Raw genomic sequence first — 17,842 nt, 5'->3', positions numbered from 1 at the left:
AGACTTGCCTTAGACAAGCCTCAAGGAAAAATAATAACCCAGGAAAAATTTGTAAAATGCCAAAAATTTTAATATCCTTAATATTTAAAGAATTCTCTCAAAAATATAATAAAAAAGAATACTCCAGAAAAATTCAAATAAAAAACAAAAGAACAAATAAACACACACAAACACACACACACACACACACACACACACACACACATATATATATATATATAATTATACAATGTATTATTGGAAAGCAATAAAATAATATTGAACACTGTTAAGTGGCAAGAATAATCATTATATGTTAAGAAGGAAAAGCAGGCTGGCAAATAGTGTTATTTTAATAAAAATATATTTATACCAGACTTACAGACTTTACTGGGTGCATATATTTGGGTACACATATAAATATATGCATAGAATAAAATCTGTAAGGACAGGCTCTGAAAGATAAATAGGTATGATGTCTGAATGGTAGGAATATAGGTGCTTACTTTTTTTCATCTCAACTTCCATTTTTCTGCAATGAAATGGTTATTTGTATAATATAAAATAAAAGTAAATACAATGTGTGTTTTTTTATGTTTATTTTTGAGAGAGAGAGAGAGGAAGAGGGAGGAGCAGAGGGGGAGGGAGGAGCAGAGAGAGGGAGACAGGGATCTGAAGCAGGCTCCACACCATCAGCACAGAGCCCCATGCAGGGCTCGAACTCACAAACGGTGAGATCACGATCTGAGTCAAAGTCAGACGCTTAATCGCTTAACCGACTGAGCCACCCAGGCGCCCCAGTAAATACTATTTGTAATATTGCCTTGTGAAAGATTTAGCCACAAGTAAGTTCATCGCATTGTATTTAGTAAAGAAAAACTGAAAACAACCTAAGTATGTAACAATAGGCTTTAAAGGCAACAGGGAGTCTGTGGACTCCACAAATAATTGTTATAGAAAAATATTTATTAGTGTGAAAGATGCACAGTTTGTAAAGAAGTATGTATTATATGTACATATAGCAGTATATGCTATAACTCCATTAAAAAATGTATATGCTTAGAAAAATTGGGAGAGGATACACACCAAGGTATTTGTTAACTGTGGTTACCCCTGGGTAGTGGAATTATAAGTGTTTTTTGTTTTATTCTTTTGGATGTTCAGGGGTTTTTCAATGCTCTACAATAAACCCTTCTAAAATGAGAAAAAAATAAAGCACCAAGAAATGTTTGCATGCTTTAAAAGAAGAATTCTTTAAGAGACAAATTCTAGGGACGCCTGGGTGGCTCAGTCGGTTAAGTGCCAGACTTCCGCTCAGGTCATAATCTCATGGTTTGTGGGTTCGAGCCCCGCGTCAGGCTCTGTGCTGACAGCTTGGAGCCTGGAGCCTGGAGCCTGTTTCAGATTCTGTGTCCCATTCTGTCTCTGCCCCTCCCCCACTTGTGCTCTGTCTCTCTCTGTCTCTGAAAAATAAATTTAAAAAATAATAAAGAAAGAAAGAGACAAATTCTAAACTATCTAAAAAATGTCACCCCTCCAAAAGGAGAGACTGGCTAACTAAGGTGTGGGCTACCTCTAGCTACTGATGATAGGGAGAAGTAAAGCTTGGCCTTGGTCCTAAACCGAGAGGCCATATTCTCTCCATCCTCCCTTTGAGTCTCTCTGGACCACTGGGTGTTGGCCACCACATTGGCACAAAGGCCCTGCCCACCGGTAGAGGAGGCAGGACCTACCTGCCCCCACCCCTACCAGAAAATCATTGGTCCAACCACTTGCCTTCCGGCAGTTAAGCAGTAAACCTGCTGGGCTGGAAGGTGATTGGCAGGCGGTGTGCCAGTGAAGTGACCAGGGCATGAAGGTCCTCTGTGCAGAATCATTCCTGGCCCAGGCCCTCCTTTGGCTGCTTCTGCTACCACCTCCCTGGCCATCGTAGAGTAATCACTGAGACCCTCAAGAGGAAAGAGCGGCTTGTGGGGAGGTGTGTTGTAGGGGGTGGGCATTCCCCTCAGACGGTCCCCTCCAGAAGGGTCAACGCAAAGAGGTGGGCTCTGAGGCCCAGGTAGCCCCCTAGGCCCTTCATGCCTTCTCAGAGTTTATTACAACATTCTCTTCACTGGACTCCTGCCCTCAGTCCCTGCCCTGTCCCATCCATCTTCCAAGCCCCTGTCGCCCTTCTTAAAATACAGCTAATCATTTTATTGCTGGGATCAAAACATTTCATCCAAAGGCAGTACTTCTCAAACTCCCCTCCCCGCCCCACTCCCCCCGAAGTGCACCAAGAGCAGACAAAAGAAATGCCTTCAGGTCCCCCAGGGGACCACGTCGCCTGAAGTTCCTGCCAGCACACCCAAGCGCTCTTTGAAGGCTTCTGTTTTCTCTTAAAAATTCATGAGAATTTTACATTCTATTCCATGATATATCTGAATTTCTCTTATTATGAAGATGTTTAAATTTATTCACCTCAAGGAAAACTGATGCTCCTGAAAGAAATACTGTGTGTACCTGGAGGCTCAAGTATCCTCCCTGGAGAAGTACCTACAACCTAAAATCCAAACTCCCGACGGGCGAGGCTCTTTACAATTTGGCCCTCACAAACCTCTCGGCCTCCTTCCCACTGCTCCTCCGCACACCCCCCAGTCACTGGGCCACCTGGACTGCTGTCATTTCTTGATATGCCAGGTCCCCCCCGCCCCCCGCCTCTGTGTTCCTGCTCAGACTCCTCCTTCTGGAGTGCACCCCACTCTACCTGCTGACAACCCACTCTCCTCAAAGGCCTCAAGGGGAATCCAACACCACCTTCCCCATGAAACTCCTCTGAGGGCTCTTGACAGATGCAGCATGAGAGATCGCATGACGCCGCCCGCGAGAACAGCCTGGGTTTTGGAATCACAAGACCGGGGTTCAAATCTTGCCTCCAACTCTCGACACCAGGCAAACTGCCTGATCTCCTCTTAGATGCCGTTTGTACAATGGGGGATAATCACGCTTCTCTCGCAGGGCCGTTACAGGGATTGAAGCGCATTCAAACAACAACGTAGTGCCCAGCACATGCTCCCTTCCCCTCCCGCCAACTCCTATAGCATGTTATTTACACTACTCATGTGAAGAACGTAAGTTTACACATTCTTTTTTTTTTTTTTTATAATGGCTTCTTTCCCCTAAACAGATCAGTGGCTCCCTATGACCCAAAGAAGCTTCTTGTATTACCCCCACGATCTCATGGCTTGAAAGATTTTGGTTATTAAATCAAACACATTTATGGAATAGCAGCCTGCTTTTCGAAGTTCTCTATCCTATTAAGCTTTTTCGAAGACTGAGAGCGCTCCCAGCCTTTCCTCTCCTGCCTAACTTTAGGGACTGGGACTTGGGAGCCACCCATGGAGACCATAAACACCTTGAGACCACAGCTCCGTCTTCACACTTCTCACGGCACCTTGCTCAGAGCCTCGCACTTAGAACACACCTAGTAACTGCTCGTGGCATAAACAAGAAGTTTCACACAGATGACAGGGGGGAAAAGCCCTCTCGAAATTAGCCAGTTGGTGAGCAGAAAGGGGTCATTGTTATGGGAGGCAGAGCTGGAGGCAAGCCCTTCTCCCCCCACCCACCCACAGCAGCACCCTCAATTATACCAGCTGGCCTCCAACTTCAGCGTGTGAGCCGATTAAAAAGCGCCCTCTCTTCAGTGTCTGGAAACTCCTGCAAGGAAAGTTTGCTGCCCGAAGTTGGCTTTTGACTAGAGTCTTAATAAGAGGCCTCAGCAGGCTACAGCTAGAGAGACAATGTCACTTAGAGGAGCAGCTTGAAGCGGCAGTTAGGAGAAGAATTATTTTAATGAATACATTTCCTTTCAATTGTATGGGAATATCAAGATCCCATTAGAATAGGGAAGCAATTAGAACTAATAAAGATGAATGCACAGTGCTCCGTGCGTGCGGAATAACAAGCAGCCAACAAAGGGACTCCGGAGAGCCTGCTCTAATCCAAATGAACTGGCGGCCAGCGGAGGGGAAACGGCTCCGTTCAGCTGCTCAAAGCCCGTGGGTCCCGCGCATTCTGATCACGGCCAGCGAATGGCGCGAGTTGGACCTCGGAGGTGGGGGTTGAGGGCCCCCGCCTTGGTCCTGGCCTGGCCTCTCCGGGATAGAGATGGGCCGTTGGCAGCCCCTTGGCGACGGCCATTCAGACTGGGGCCCTGGCTCGCAGCCAGCCTCACGCCTGCCCCTCGCACTGGGCCTCATTGTGTCCAGGTGGCAAATGCCTTCTCGCCAACTCTCCTTCGAGGTTTAGAGAGGGGGTGGGACAGTGGAGGAGGGAGAAAGGGGCCCTGTGGCCCCCTCTCCTGCATCTCTCCCCTCCCCGGCTGGCCTGGGTCTGCTCCTCCTCTGGGGTGGGTGTTATGTTACAGATACTGGTGGGTCACAGGCAGCCTAACACAGAAGCACTGTTGCTTACACAATTGCTCTTCAAACAGTAACAAACAATTTTCATTACCCAAGTCAGATCGAATCATCCGCCTAGCCATCCTGCCTCAATCCCAGCCGCTCATACAGGACCCATGGCTCTGCCCATTCTGCTGGGACAAAACTGGGCTCCTTTCTCCCCCTGGCCCGGGGACAGAGGACAAAGCTCTTCCTCTGATCCCGTCTTTGAGCCGGATCAGCGGGACGGCTGTCAAAACTGTCAGGAGAAATAGTGAAGACACAAGCACCTGTGCAGACTGGGGCTCACTCAAATCTGGGGTGACATGTTACTCAGCATCTCTGTGAAGAAGGCACTCAAGAGTTTGGAGGACTCTATTGCCAAGTTTAGAAGGAATCCAGAGAGATAACCCTGGCTGTCCACCAAAGCATTCGCTGGCCTTAGAAGGAGTGTCAGGACTTGACATTTCTTTACTTAATCTTTTTTGGCCAGACAGTTTTTTCAACCAGGAATGTGTAAACTCGTTCCAAAATGTCTGCATGAGAGACGAGTCACACTCATTACAGAGATTTTTCTACCACTTCTCTTACAAAGAAAAAAAAAAGTCTGTAACATTTAGTATTTAATGATGGAGCACTTTAAAAGTATGTTTACATTTATAATCTCACCCTCAAAATAACTCTGCGGACAGGCAAAGCATGGGTTGCCGGGCCTAAAGATGAGGAAACAGTAGCCCAGAGAGGTTAAGTGTCCTGTGCGATGTCACAGAATGAGTGACGAGGGACACCAGAACTCAGATCTTCTGATCTAGTTCAGCGCTTGGTTCTGGGACACACCTTTCCTACACCCACAGAGTGTTAGACATTTCCAGGGTAATTCATCCTGCAATTCTGCTTTTCTAGTGTAACTCCCTTCTCCCTTTCCGCATACTAAACAGTAGCCTAGACTACTCGAGGTTACAAAAGATCATCCCTCACGAAGGTTTCAAGGTAGTAGTCACCAAAGTATTTGTTTTGCTGTCCACCCCCCAACCAAATATGTATACATTTCCTCCCTTGTAATAGCTTAGGTAACGATTGCTTTAAAAGTCTGCCTGTCCAATATAAGATAGGCACAATCAAAACTGTAAAAATGACTGCCTAGGGCCCTTCCAGTAGAACATTGTAGCATCCAGGGATTGGCAAATGATTAAACAAAGCCATTCACTTTTTATGCCACCACCACCCCCCCACCTCTTATACCCAAAGGCCTATTCGTTTGGTATTTTAAAAATATTTTTTAAGGGGCGCCTGGGTGGCGCAGTCGGTTAAGCGTCCGACATCAGCCAGGTCACGATCTCGCGGTCCGTGAGTTCGAGCCCCGCGTCAGGCTCTGGGCTGATGGCTCAGAGCCCGGAGCCTGTCTCCGATTCTGTGTCTCCCTCTCTCTCTGCCCCTCCCCCGTTCATGCTCTGTCTCTCTCTGTCCCAAAAATAAATTAAAAACGTTGAAAAAAAAATTAAAAATATTTTTTAAAATAATTTTGGGGTATAATTTATATTTTGTGAGATGCAAAGAAATTAAGGGTACAGTTTGGTAAGTTTGGACAAATACACTCAAATCAAGACAGAGAATATTTCCATCACTCCCAAAAAGTGCCTGCATACCACTTTCTAGCCAACCCCACTCCAGACCTCCACTGTTCCAATTTCTATTGCCATAGATTACGTTAACCTGTCTTGAACATCCAATTAACTGGAATCATATTGCATGTAATCTTTTGTCTCTTTCTTCTTTCACTCAACATAATGTCTGCCAGACTCATCCATGTTGCTTCAGTGGTTCCTCCTTTTTTTGATGGGTAGCATTACATTATTCACTCAGTTTTTAAAACCCAGTCATATTACTGCTAATTTGTCCCTCAAAATTCTTTCCATTCAGTGTAATTCCTGTATGCTCCTTTCCATGCATACATGTCCTGCCTATCTCCTTGGCAATTCTTGAATTGAAAGAAATATGGAAATGGCCTCTTGGATCTCTAGCACTGTCCTCCAGGTGGGAGTGGTTCTCTCTACCTTCAGGAGAAACAGATAACCAGGCAGTCTAGCATGAGTACATGAAAACAGTCATGAGTACAGTCTTCAGAATAGAGAGATCTAGGTGGTTGTGGCTGGTCCAGCTCTTCACAGACAGTTGGTTAGCACTATTTTTCCATTTGTAAAATGAGGATAATAATATCTTCTTAGTAGGGATTTGTGAGGACTAAATTATATTGTACACAAAATGTTTGGCACAATGGAAACTCATAAGAAACAGCCTCAAGCTAGGCTGTAATAAACATCCTTCTCTTCATTCACACACTTTCCATTTTTATCATATAGTATTAGTGGATATATATTTTCAGAAGTCTTTAAAACGAAGAGCTCATGATTATATCTAGAAAAACCAAACAGATATTTACTTAAAGTAAATGTTATTTCCTATGGAAACAAGTAAAGCCTTCTGTCACTTATTCAGTGACAATTACATAGTGAATGCTGATTCTGAGGGGTTCTTCAAGGGTTAAAGACATAGCCCTAGCTTTTAGGATGTTTGGTTTTAAAGGGTAACAAGGTAAACACAAAAATAATAATAATACAAAGCAGAGTATGGTCAACAATAATTAACATCGATTAATATGGTGGCTAAGAGCATGGTCTTTAGAGTCATACTCCATGGTTCAGATCTCAGTCATGGGATGTTGGGGGAAGTTACTTAACGTCTTCGTGTGCTACTTCGCTCATAAAATGGGAATGATAATACCATTTCTGTGGCAGGGCTGTCATGACTAGACGAGTTAATACATGTAAATACTTAGCACAGGATCACACACTAAAATATGCAATAAGTAATAGCTAATAGTTCCACTTATGGAACACTCAATATGTGTAGAGCACTGCATTAAATATATGCATCACTTCACATAATCTCCATAATACCGTTACGGCTATTATATCCATTTTACTGGTAAGGTAACTGAGGGGCAGTGTGTTTAGGTAACTTGCCCAAGATTACATAGGTAGTAAGTAGCAAATGCCAGAGGAGAGACAGATCTATGAAATGGGGATGATGATAACAATAGTACTTACCTTAATAAGAATTAAACTAATATTTTAAAACTGGTTAGAATAGAGCCTAGTACATAATAAGGTCTATATAAGTGGATGCTAAATAAATGTAAATTGCTATGGTGATTGAGAGATGGCAGTAAATAACTTCCACACATGGAGATTAAGGAAGGCTTTGGAAAGGTGACATTTAAGCTGAGCCCTGAAATAGAAAGAAGGAAGGAACGAAAGAACGAACGAACGAAGAAACAAAAGAAGGAAGGAAGGAAAAGTGAGAGAGAGAGAGAGAGGAGAAAGAACTGGGGGTATGTCGGGGCACCTGGGTGGCTCAGTTGGTTGAGTGTGGGACTCTTGATTTCAGCTCAGGTCATGACCTCAAGATTGTGGGGTCAGACTCCATGCCGAGTGTGGAGCCTGCCTGGGATTCTCTCTCTCCCTCTCCAGCTCTGCACCCCCCCCCCCACCCTCCCATGCGTGCTCTTTCTGTTTCTCAAATAAAATTTGAAAAAGGAAAAAACTGGGGATAAAAAGAGAACAAGTAATGGGACTAGCTAAGTTTGATGAGGTCAAAGAATCTCCCCATTCCTCCAGTCAGTGGCTAATTCTGCCAGCTGTACTTCATTATATCTCTTATCATTTTTCTTTCATCCCTGTATAATATGCTATCCTCACTCCGTCATTATCCATTTTACAATATTTATGGAGAGCCTCTAGGTGCCGGGCACTGTTCTGGGCACTGGTAATACACCAATGAACAAGACAGGCCAAGTCTCAGTTCCTATTTTGCACTATAATAACACTCCAAACTGGATTCTCAGCTTTCGGTGTCCCTACTCCAATCCATCCTGCAAACTGCCACCAGGCAAACTGCAAAGATATAGATCTGGCCCCAACACTCCCTTGCTTAAACTCCCTGTAGTGTTTCCCATCGTGTTTAGAATAAATTTCAATATCCCTAGTGTCCTCTTCAAAGTTCTTCACTAATTGGCCCCCACAGCCTTATCTCCCAGCCTTCACCTCCCTGCACTATGCACTTGAACCAGTAAAATCGCTGAAAATCCTTGATACACACACTTATAAATAAGCACTTGCTGAAAAGACGTGGTTAGTACTCCATCCCTATTTCAACCTTGTCCATGGAAACATTTCCCATTCTGCGTGCTTTGGACGAAAAAGCCCTAGTTAGCCCCTCCGGCTCTGGAGCCTAAAAGCGCAGAACGCACACTTCCCACCTCCCTTGCACGCAAATCCAAACCCAGAGGGAGCCGGAAGGGGAGGGGCTTCGCGCGGCCCCGCGGCCTCCATCTTGGCTGAGCTGGCCGGAAGTGGCCGGGCGAACGGGTGCGCGAGCGCGCATTGAGCCTGCGCCGGGGCCGCGCCGTAGGTGTTCTGTGCCGCGGCGTTGCGGCGACCGTCCCGAGTCTTCTGCTGTGCCGTCCAGCAGCCCGAAAGCCCCTTCTGACCTTTCTCCTAGTCCTCCTCCCGCCGCCTCAGCCATTGTCCCACCCCTCCGCCGGGGTTTGCGCAGTGGCTTGCACACCCCTCGGCCCGTGTACGCGCTCTGCACCTGCATTCCCGAAAACATGTTGCAGAAACCCGAGAGCGGGGCTCTCCCCATCCCTCAGGCCGAGGGGAAGGATGGCGGCCGTGACGGTGAGACCCAGGCCCTGACCGCCTCTCAGGAGGAGGCCCCGAGTCCCCTCCTGCAGGAGAGCTCCAGGGAGGATCTTGGCGCCGGGAGGGAGGAGGGGGCTGCGGAGCCCGCCCTCAACCCAAAAGGCGCGAGGACCTTGGCAGCCAAAGCTTTGGCCCGGCGCAGGGCCTACCGCCGTCTGGATCGGACGGTGGCCGAGCTGGTGCAGTTTCTGCTGGTGAAGGACAAGAAGAAGAGTCCCATCACTCGCTCCGAGATGGTGAAATACGTTATCGGAGACTTGAAGGATCTGTTCCCTGAGATCATCGCAAGGGCCGCAGAACATCTGCGGTATGTCTTTGGTTTCGAGCTAAAACAGCTTGGCCGCAAGCACCACACTTACATCCTGATCAACAAACTAAAACCTCTGGAGGAGGAGGAGGAGGATCTGGGAGGAGATGACCCCAGATTGGGTCTCTTAATAATGATCTTGGGCCTTATCTACATGAAAGGTAATAGTGCCAGGGAGACACAGGTCTGGGAGATGCTGCGTCGGTTGGGGATGCGTCCGTCAAAGTATCACTTCCTCTTTGGGTACCCGAAGAGGCTTATTCTGGAAGATTTCGTGCAGCAGCGATACCTCAATTACAGGCAGGTGCCTCACACCAATCCGCCGGAATGTGAATTCTCTTGGGGTCCCCGGAGCAACCTGGAAATCAGCAAGATGAAAGTCCTGGGGTTCGTGGCCAAACTCCATAAGAAAGAACCCCACCACTGGCCAGTGCAGTACCGTGAGGCCCTGGCAGACGAAGCCGACAGGGCCAGGGCCAAGGCCAGAGCTGAGGCCAGTATGAGGGCTAGGGCTAGAGCCAATCAAAGGGCTGGTATCCACCCTTGGTGAGGGCCGGTGGATAGGTGGCCAGCAGGGTCCTCCTGGTTATGAAAGCTACTGTCTGAGTCATAAGTAGTATCGTTGGGTGTAGGCCGTTAATTAGAAGTTGAATTTGTGTAACTACGTTTTGTATCTTGCTATGTTTTGTTACATTTTACATACCGTTACACTGATGTTTATAAATGAGATTGTTCTACTTTTTCCTGTAGGATTTTGTTGTAGAGTTTTGCTGGTTTTGTAAAATGGATTGAAAACTTTACATCTTATTGTGTGATCTTGGACAAATTACACAGCATTGTAATGCTGTACGTTAATGATTTGAAGGAACTCAGCAGTATAGCTGATTGGTATCTAGCTTCCCGATGCTTTTTGTCTATATTGTATAAAGAAAAAAGACTAGCATGTACCTCTATTTGCTTAGCTATTCTGGTACCTAGAGAAAAATGAAAATGCAGTAAATTAGAAGTCTATCCTGGTACGCTTAATAAATTAAACATTTGTTGAGCATCTGCTTCTGTGTGGTGTTTGGGGCATTTGGGGATAGCATGCTAAACAAGATAAAGGTCCTCCTTTTCAGAACTGGAAAGGAAGTAAATAAACCAGAAGTTACAGTGCAGTTGGTTGAAGGCTACAGAGGGACCGCTAACCCAGCTGGGTGATTGGGCTTGCCTGAAATTACCTGTAGTCAGACTTTAGGGGTACAGGGGAAAGATAGGGCATGTGGAGGGGAGGGAAAGGAAAAGAGGAAGAAGTTGGGAGTGGGAAATGGGACTGCTTAAAAGAACTGAAAGTCACAGATATTCCTCAATAACATGGGAAGAAAACTTGATACGTAGCAGAGCTGAAGAACACCCTACCTTCCACAGTGCTCTTGTTCCAGGGCAACTCATTACAGTGCACAAACAGTGATGGTGACTATTAGCATTTTGGTCCTCTCCATCTCCCTTCTCTCAACCTCTACAAGGTCCCCTCTTCTACCAAAGCTGTCAGAGATCAAATACTGTAACAATTCTAGAATAATATGTCATGTGGGTGGAGGGTTCATGTGATATCCCCTACTACCCCCAAGAAGTTCCACTTCAAGATTTCTCCCCTGGCACTAGGAAGCCTAGGGCCCTCATCCCTGTTTCCACCTGCTGCTTTCCACCTGCCACCTCCCATTTGGAGGAGACTTGTAAAGCATTGCTCACATTCTTTTTTTTTTTTTTTAATGTTTATTTTTGAGAGAGATAGAGCTCGAGTGCAAATGGGGGAGGAGGGAGCACAGAGAGAGGGAGACACCAGAATTGGAAGCAGGCTCCAGGCTCTGAGCTGTCAGCCCAGAGCCCTATACGGTTCAAACTCATGAACCATGAGATCATGACCTGAGCCAAAATCAGAAGCGTAACTGCTTAACCGACTGAGCACCCAGGCACCCCAGCATTGCTCACATTGTTAACTAGCCATGAAGGGTCATCTACATAAGCAGCTGGGGGCCTCTGCGATGCCTGCCACCTTCATTCTGGGGATAAGTCCTGTAGAAAAGATGCATAGAGTAATAGGGAGAGTAGAAACCAAACCAGAGATGGGTGTAGAGGGGACTGTGAAACCAGCCCCCCTGCAGCTGCCATAGACAGAAGAGCTGCTTTTCTTCTCGTTACTGCCCGTTTCCCCTGCTTTCAGCTGTGTTCAGATAACATTTCTGAGTATGTTAAGGTTGGTGTGGAATACAAATAACTTTGGGACACAGGCCCAGAGATCCAGCAAACCAGATGGAGACCAAAAGCTCTAGGTTTATGGACAAAAAAGTGTACTAGTGAATAAAAAGATGACTTCTGGACAGTTCATAATTCATTAAACAGAACTATTGAGTGCCCACTGTATGCTGAGGACTTTGCCGGGTTACAAGATTCATTTGGGAAGACTGACTTGGCCCTCAAGGAACAGTGACAGTGATAATTTCTCACATTTGCATTTTCTCACCAGCAATGTGTGCACCTGAGGGTCAGATCACTTGCTGGTTTGCCTCAGGTCTCTAGGTCAGCCAAAGGCAGCACCAAGACTAGAACCCCAAGCCCTCGGTCCCCCAATCTAGTGTGTTTCACTTTAGCACATTGTTCTCCATTCCTGGCTTCCAGTATGTTGTGCATGGTTTTAGTTATCACAATTCCAAAACACAAGCGGGGCCTGTATAATTATCTCCAGTCGCCATGGTAGTCTTTATGGCAGTGACCTAGCACAGGGACACTCCCCCATTTTACCTGTAGCAGATGTGACTGCCGAAACTCAGACATGTAACACCTAGCAAAGACAGTACTAATAACAGTACCATTTATTAAACATCTAATATAAGCTAAAGGCATTTCCCCCCTGCTTTTCACATCCATACTGCAAAGTAGGTATTACTAAATACCTCCCTTTTATAGACGGTAAAGATGGTAATTCTTGCCATTTATCCTTGCCATTATTTACCTAAGAGAAGCCTGCTTTTTAATGCTTTTAAAAATTAATGGCGGGGCGCCTGGGTGGCGCAGTCGGTTAAGTGTCCGACTTCAGCCAGGTCACGATCTCGCGGTCCGTGAGTTCGAGCCCCGCGTCGGGCTCTGGGCTGATGGCTCAGAGCCTGGAGCCTGCTTCCGATTCTGTGTCTCCCTCTCTCTCTGCCCCTCCCCCGTTCATGCTCTGTCTCTCTCTGTCCCAAAAATAAATAAAAAACGTTGAAAAAAAATAATAAAAAATAAAAATTAATGGCAACTTTACAGGGTAGATACCTGTTCCATTTTGCACGAAGCAAAGAGAGAGAAGCTAGAAAGTTCTCACAGTGTATAACAAGGATTGCCACTGAAGTCTGAGTCAAAAGCTTGCACTGTTCACTATTTTACATTTCCTTCTTTTTTGGGAGTCTTTCCAGGCTTGGGTCATCTGTCTCTGGACTCACGTTCTTCCTTTAAACACTGCTGTCTCTCTGGAGGTACGAACAAGGATTATGTAGCCAGGCTAATTATGACAAGACACTGGCCTGCAGGAGGGTAGAAAGGAAGCTAAAATAAAGTTGAGGGGTTATCTGTTAACACGGATTGTAGCTCTGCTCACTCTCTCCCCGGTGTGCTGAGCATCGACTACATGTAGAACGTGTCTCTGTGCTCAAACTCAGCATGTTTTGCCCTTTATAGGCCATGTTACCTCAGTCTTGTTTAGTCTGTTCACTACACCTCAAATTAAGACATTCATGCCATGGAACAAGCAAGTAACCTTTGTGGACCTGCAAATATGATTCCCAGCATTGCTCCCACATGGTACAAAGGGCTGCCAGAACTCGTACCCTTGCCTCAGCGTGAAAGATCTCCCATGTCACAAATGTCATCATCAGCTTCTCAGAAGTACTGAAAGTATGGCCTCTGGGCGAATGTGTAGAGCAGACATTGGCCACAGTGAGGGCAAGAGATGACGTCCCTTGTTGCTTACGGTCATTCACATGAAGGGGAAAAATGGTCTGGGTCCCCCTCTCCCCCTTCAGGCACAAGCAGAACTAACGTTTGCTGGGTGAAACGGTGGCTGAAGAAGCAGGGCATTGCTGTGGGGGGAGTGGTGACCATTGGATTATTCCAAACCATACGTATCACGCTGCAACTCGGAAGCAAAGCCAGTAAAGGAAATTTCCTTGAAAACTGTGAATCATGTCTCGAACAATGGGAAGCTCTCAGTTCAACCACGGCCTCTGCAGAGATCCTGGCACTCGCCAGAGTGGGGACTTTTGACCCACTGGAACTTGGAGAATGGGTGTTTGGAAACAGGCTCAGGTTGATTATAGCCCCAACGTGTAGCAGGCACATAGTGCCCCAGAGGTGGCAGGCAGCTCATCTAGAGCCCCTGTAAATCAGGCCTCAATTCACAGGCTCAATCACAGTTTCCACTTGAGATAATTATGCTCCTTGCCTTGGTCATGGTGGCAATTGATGCTTGTACAAATTATTCCTCAAATTGTGCAGCCCAGCAGAGATGGTAACAATCATCTCCCAGCAGAAACAGAGTGTACTAAGGTTAGGTATTCTGAAAAGTGTCCTAATCAAGGCCTTTTAAAAATCATGACTATGTGCCTTTGAACAAGGAATTCCAAACTCAGAAGACTGAAACTCTAGGAAAAAGTTTAGTGGGTGATGGGAGTAGTGGTCGGCTACAATCGACACCCCACACCACATTCTACCAACTGAATGCAGACCCTGCCCAGTTCCCAAGCCGGTCGTGATCGACAATGGTAACGGCCAGCATTTATTAAGCCTAACCAGCATCAGGCATGATGCTAAGGATGAACACTGCTTTGTCTCACGCATCTGCACAACAGCCTCAATATTACAATGCTATAAGGGAAACCATAAGGAAGGAATAATTCCTTCCATTCTGTCAATGCACAAGTTAAATGACTTGCCCAAGCTCATGACATAGCTAGTGAGCAGCAGATCTAGAACTGGAACTTAAACGTTCTGGGTTCTTATGGGCATTCTACCCTTCTGGTCTTCGGAAGGCTCTTGGGGAGCAATGAACCCCCTTTGGGAAAATGGAAAGAAAAGCTCTCATCCTGCTGTTATACCATAACCTAGAGCACTCAGGCTAGGGAGTAAAGTGATGAGGGAGAGGGGCAAGGGGATTTCTCTGGTTGTAGGGTTATGGGCCTTTGGTCACAAGAAGGGAGAGGAATTCTTGAGGAATGAGCCCCCTAAGCACCAGTTCTGTGCTTCCCACAGTGGGGGAGTTAGTGCAAGGGAAGCAGCAGCCTCAGCCTGAAACTATTCAGGAGCCCTCCTGGGTGTCGAGCACAGTGAGCGGTGGCCGCATCCCCTGGACCCACGGGGACAGAGGAGACCTGAGATGGAAAGCTCCCGGCCCCTGAAGCAGACGGACCTGCATTCCAGTCCCACTCTCTGCCACCTACCTGAGCTACCTAACCTCTCTGAGTTTTGGCTTCCTACCTCAAAATCTGTGAAAACTGAATGAGGGAATTACCAAGCACCTGCCACAGTATCTGGCACATGGTGACAACTGTTATCATGAAAGGTATTGACTCGTTCAACAAATATTTTGTGAGCATCTTCTCTACACGTTAGGCACGTTAGACACAGGTGCTAAGGAGTGAGATTACAGCAAAGAACAAAAGGGACAAAAATCCTTGTGCTCACAGAGTTTACATACTAGTATTAGGAGACAGATAATAAGGTAAAGAAGTATAGTACACAGCATGTCAGATGGAGATCTATGTCCTAGGGAGAAATGAAATAGGACCAAGGAACAGGTACTGGAAGGGTGTGCAATTTCACGTTGCCTGGTTAGGAGCTCCTGGATGGCTCGGTCAATTAAGCAGCCCACTCGATTTCTACTCAGGTCATGATCTCACAGTTCATGGGATCAAGCCCCACATCGGGCTCTGCACTGACAGTGCAAAGCCTGCTTGGAGTCTCTCTCTCTCCCTCTCTCGCTCTCTCTGCCCATCCCCTGCTTGCGCTCTCTTTCTCTCTCCCAAAATAAATGAACTTTTTAAAAAATAAAAGAAAAATTACAATAAAATAGCCTGATTAGGGAAAGCCTCTCTGGGAAATGATATCTGAGTCAAAACTGTAGGTGATAAGCAGGAAGCCCACAAGCTCTCTGGGGGGACTGTGGAATGGGGGTGCTGGCAGATGGCACAGCAAGTGTGAGAGCTCAGGTGGGAGCAGGCCAGGCAGGTTCAGAGAAGCAGCTCCCAAAGCAGAGTGAGCCGAGAGGGAGGGGTCAAGTAGAAGGTCATGCGAGTTCCTTTGGCACAAGTGCCTGAAACGATGAATGAAGATGGATCTGTACCCAAGCGTCACCATAGGAGTTCACCAGGGGTAGAGAGCACCGTGACCTTAGGCTGGGTCGAGGTGTCCTTTGGGCCCAGAAGGAGAAGGAAAGAGAAAATATTCTCCCTCCATAGCTTTTGTTTCTCTAATTACAAATGCTTATAGTTGAAAACTTGGAAAGTTCCATAAGAATATAAAGAAGAAAACACATTCTCAGGAATACTGGCACCCAGGGGGCACCTGTGGTTAATGGGGTGGCATGGTTTTATGTCCATCACTACGGTATTTGGTTGTCACCTGCCGAGGGTATAAATGATTTGTTGCTATTTTAACGAGTTACAATGACAGTGGGCCTTACTCTTTGCAACATTTCCTTCAAATATTTTCGGGAGCTCCCAGTGTCTTCTCTGATGACGTCACAAATCATCTGTCCACAGCAGTCACCATGCCGGGCTCATGGAGGCCCATGAAAGGAGCCTCTGCTGGAGATGCTCCTTCTGGTGTCCCCCCGCATCAATGGCTGCTGCCTCCTGTGATGCCCCCAGGATTCTGGAGAGCTGCTGCATCTAGACAGAGGTGGACAGAGCATCTTTCTCCCCCACTCTTAGCTAAGGTATGTCACCCAGGTCCCAAAGCAACAGTGCCAGGCCCTCTCCAACCTCCTCAGGAAGCCTGCTTGTCTCTGCCTGCGATCTCTTGCAAGTAACTCTCTAAACTTGAGCTGAAAATAGCCAAGTCACCTACACAGGGACCAGTCTAGGCTTCCCCCTCCTCCACAATTCCTCCCCTCAAACCTTAGGAGAAAAAGGAATGTAAAGGCGCTCCCTCTCTCCCTAGGGATGGCTATTTACATTGCTGAACCAGAACATTCAGGCTGATGATGACCACACGGTTTCAGGTTCACACTGCTTTTCCCCAAAGAAAAGGCTACCCCAAAGGTGAACTAAATTCTCTACCTCTAGCAAACTGCTAACAACTCTAGCTCCCTCCTCCCCTCTTCTCCCACCTGCTCAGCATGTTTTCAAAACCAGGAGTGTTATATGGTGTGAGAGATGGCTAGGGTTTAGGTAAAACTTTGGAATGGGGAAAAGGATTCCAGGCAAGGGAAACCATCCCAGCAAAGGTACGGTTGCAGGAGTGTGCACAGCGTCCTGGGAACTGAGAGGGGACCGGAAGGTTGGAGCAGAGTCTGTGGAAGAGAGGAGAGGGAGCTGTGGCTGAAGGGAGCAACAAAGAGGGGTGGGGGGTGGCTGAGGGGGGCAACGAGCACATGGAAGTACTCTAGGAAGGTGAACTGGCTGGTCAGGAGGGGGTAGCTGGAGGCAGAGAGGACAAAGGGGAGACCCTGGCAATAGTCCAAATAGGAGCTGATAACAGCCTGATTGGCTGGGGGACTAACTTGAAATGATTTGATAACTGGTTAGCTGTGGGAAATGAAACAGAGGGACATGCAAGGCACGACTCAGCAATTTCAAGCTGGCGTGATTGGAAGAAACCGGAGTTGTTCGCCAGAACAGCTGGATGCCCAGAGGGAGCTGGCCAGGGGTCAGGAGACAGATGTGGCTTCAGGTACATTGAGTCTCGATTGCTCAGCTGGATATCCAATGGACACTTAACGATGGAGCAGAGGAGGGACACTGAGGCTGCAGGTAGGTGCTCTGAGTCAGCCTCCCAGAGCACATAGCCCAAACCAGACTTTCTGCGTGTGGAAGTGTCTAGCCCAGAAACCTGACCCCTCGCGGTCATGGGCGAGAAAGCGAGGATCTTGGAAGCCCCAACAGATCACACAGAAATGCAGTCCTGCCCCCACAGATGGCTTTGGAGCCTGCTTCTGGATCCATCTTCTAGATTCACTTCTGCAAATGATCCGCGGGCTCAGATGAAGGTCTCCGCGTGGCCAGGAGGTCATGAAGCTGGGGAAAGAGAAGCTGCAGTTTGTTGTAGCTGGGTGTCAACGAAGGGGCGGCCACAATGCTTTGTGGACACTTGAAACAGAACTTCAAGCAACAGAGTCACAGTGCAGCTGGAAAGACTCATGA

At 47.0% G+C, this 17,842-nt stretch overlaps 1 protein-coding gene across 1 annotated transcript; it reads left to right on the top strand.

The window, feature by feature from the left end:
- The first annotated feature begins 8,801 nt into the window (after positions 1-8,801).
- Positions 8,802-10,518, top strand: MAGEF1 (MAGE family member F1). The gene has a single exon (XM_025913969.2). The coding sequence runs from the start codon at positions 9,070-9,072 to the stop codon at positions 10,018-10,020; it is 951 nt and encodes a 316-aa protein (XP_025769754.1). The 5' UTR covers positions 8,802-9,069; the 3' UTR covers positions 10,021-10,518.
- Positions 10,519-17,842: the final 7,324 nt, after the last annotated feature.

This window comes from Puma concolor, chromosome C2 (genome assembly GCF_028749965.1).
Source record: "Puma concolor isolate L17-30 chromosome C2, mPumCon1.1.hap2, whole genome shotgun sequence".
NCBI classification, from domain to species: domain Eukaryota; kingdom Metazoa; phylum Chordata; class Mammalia; order Carnivora; family Felidae; genus Puma; species Puma concolor.
This window is presented reverse-complemented; position numbering and strand designations above follow the sequence as displayed.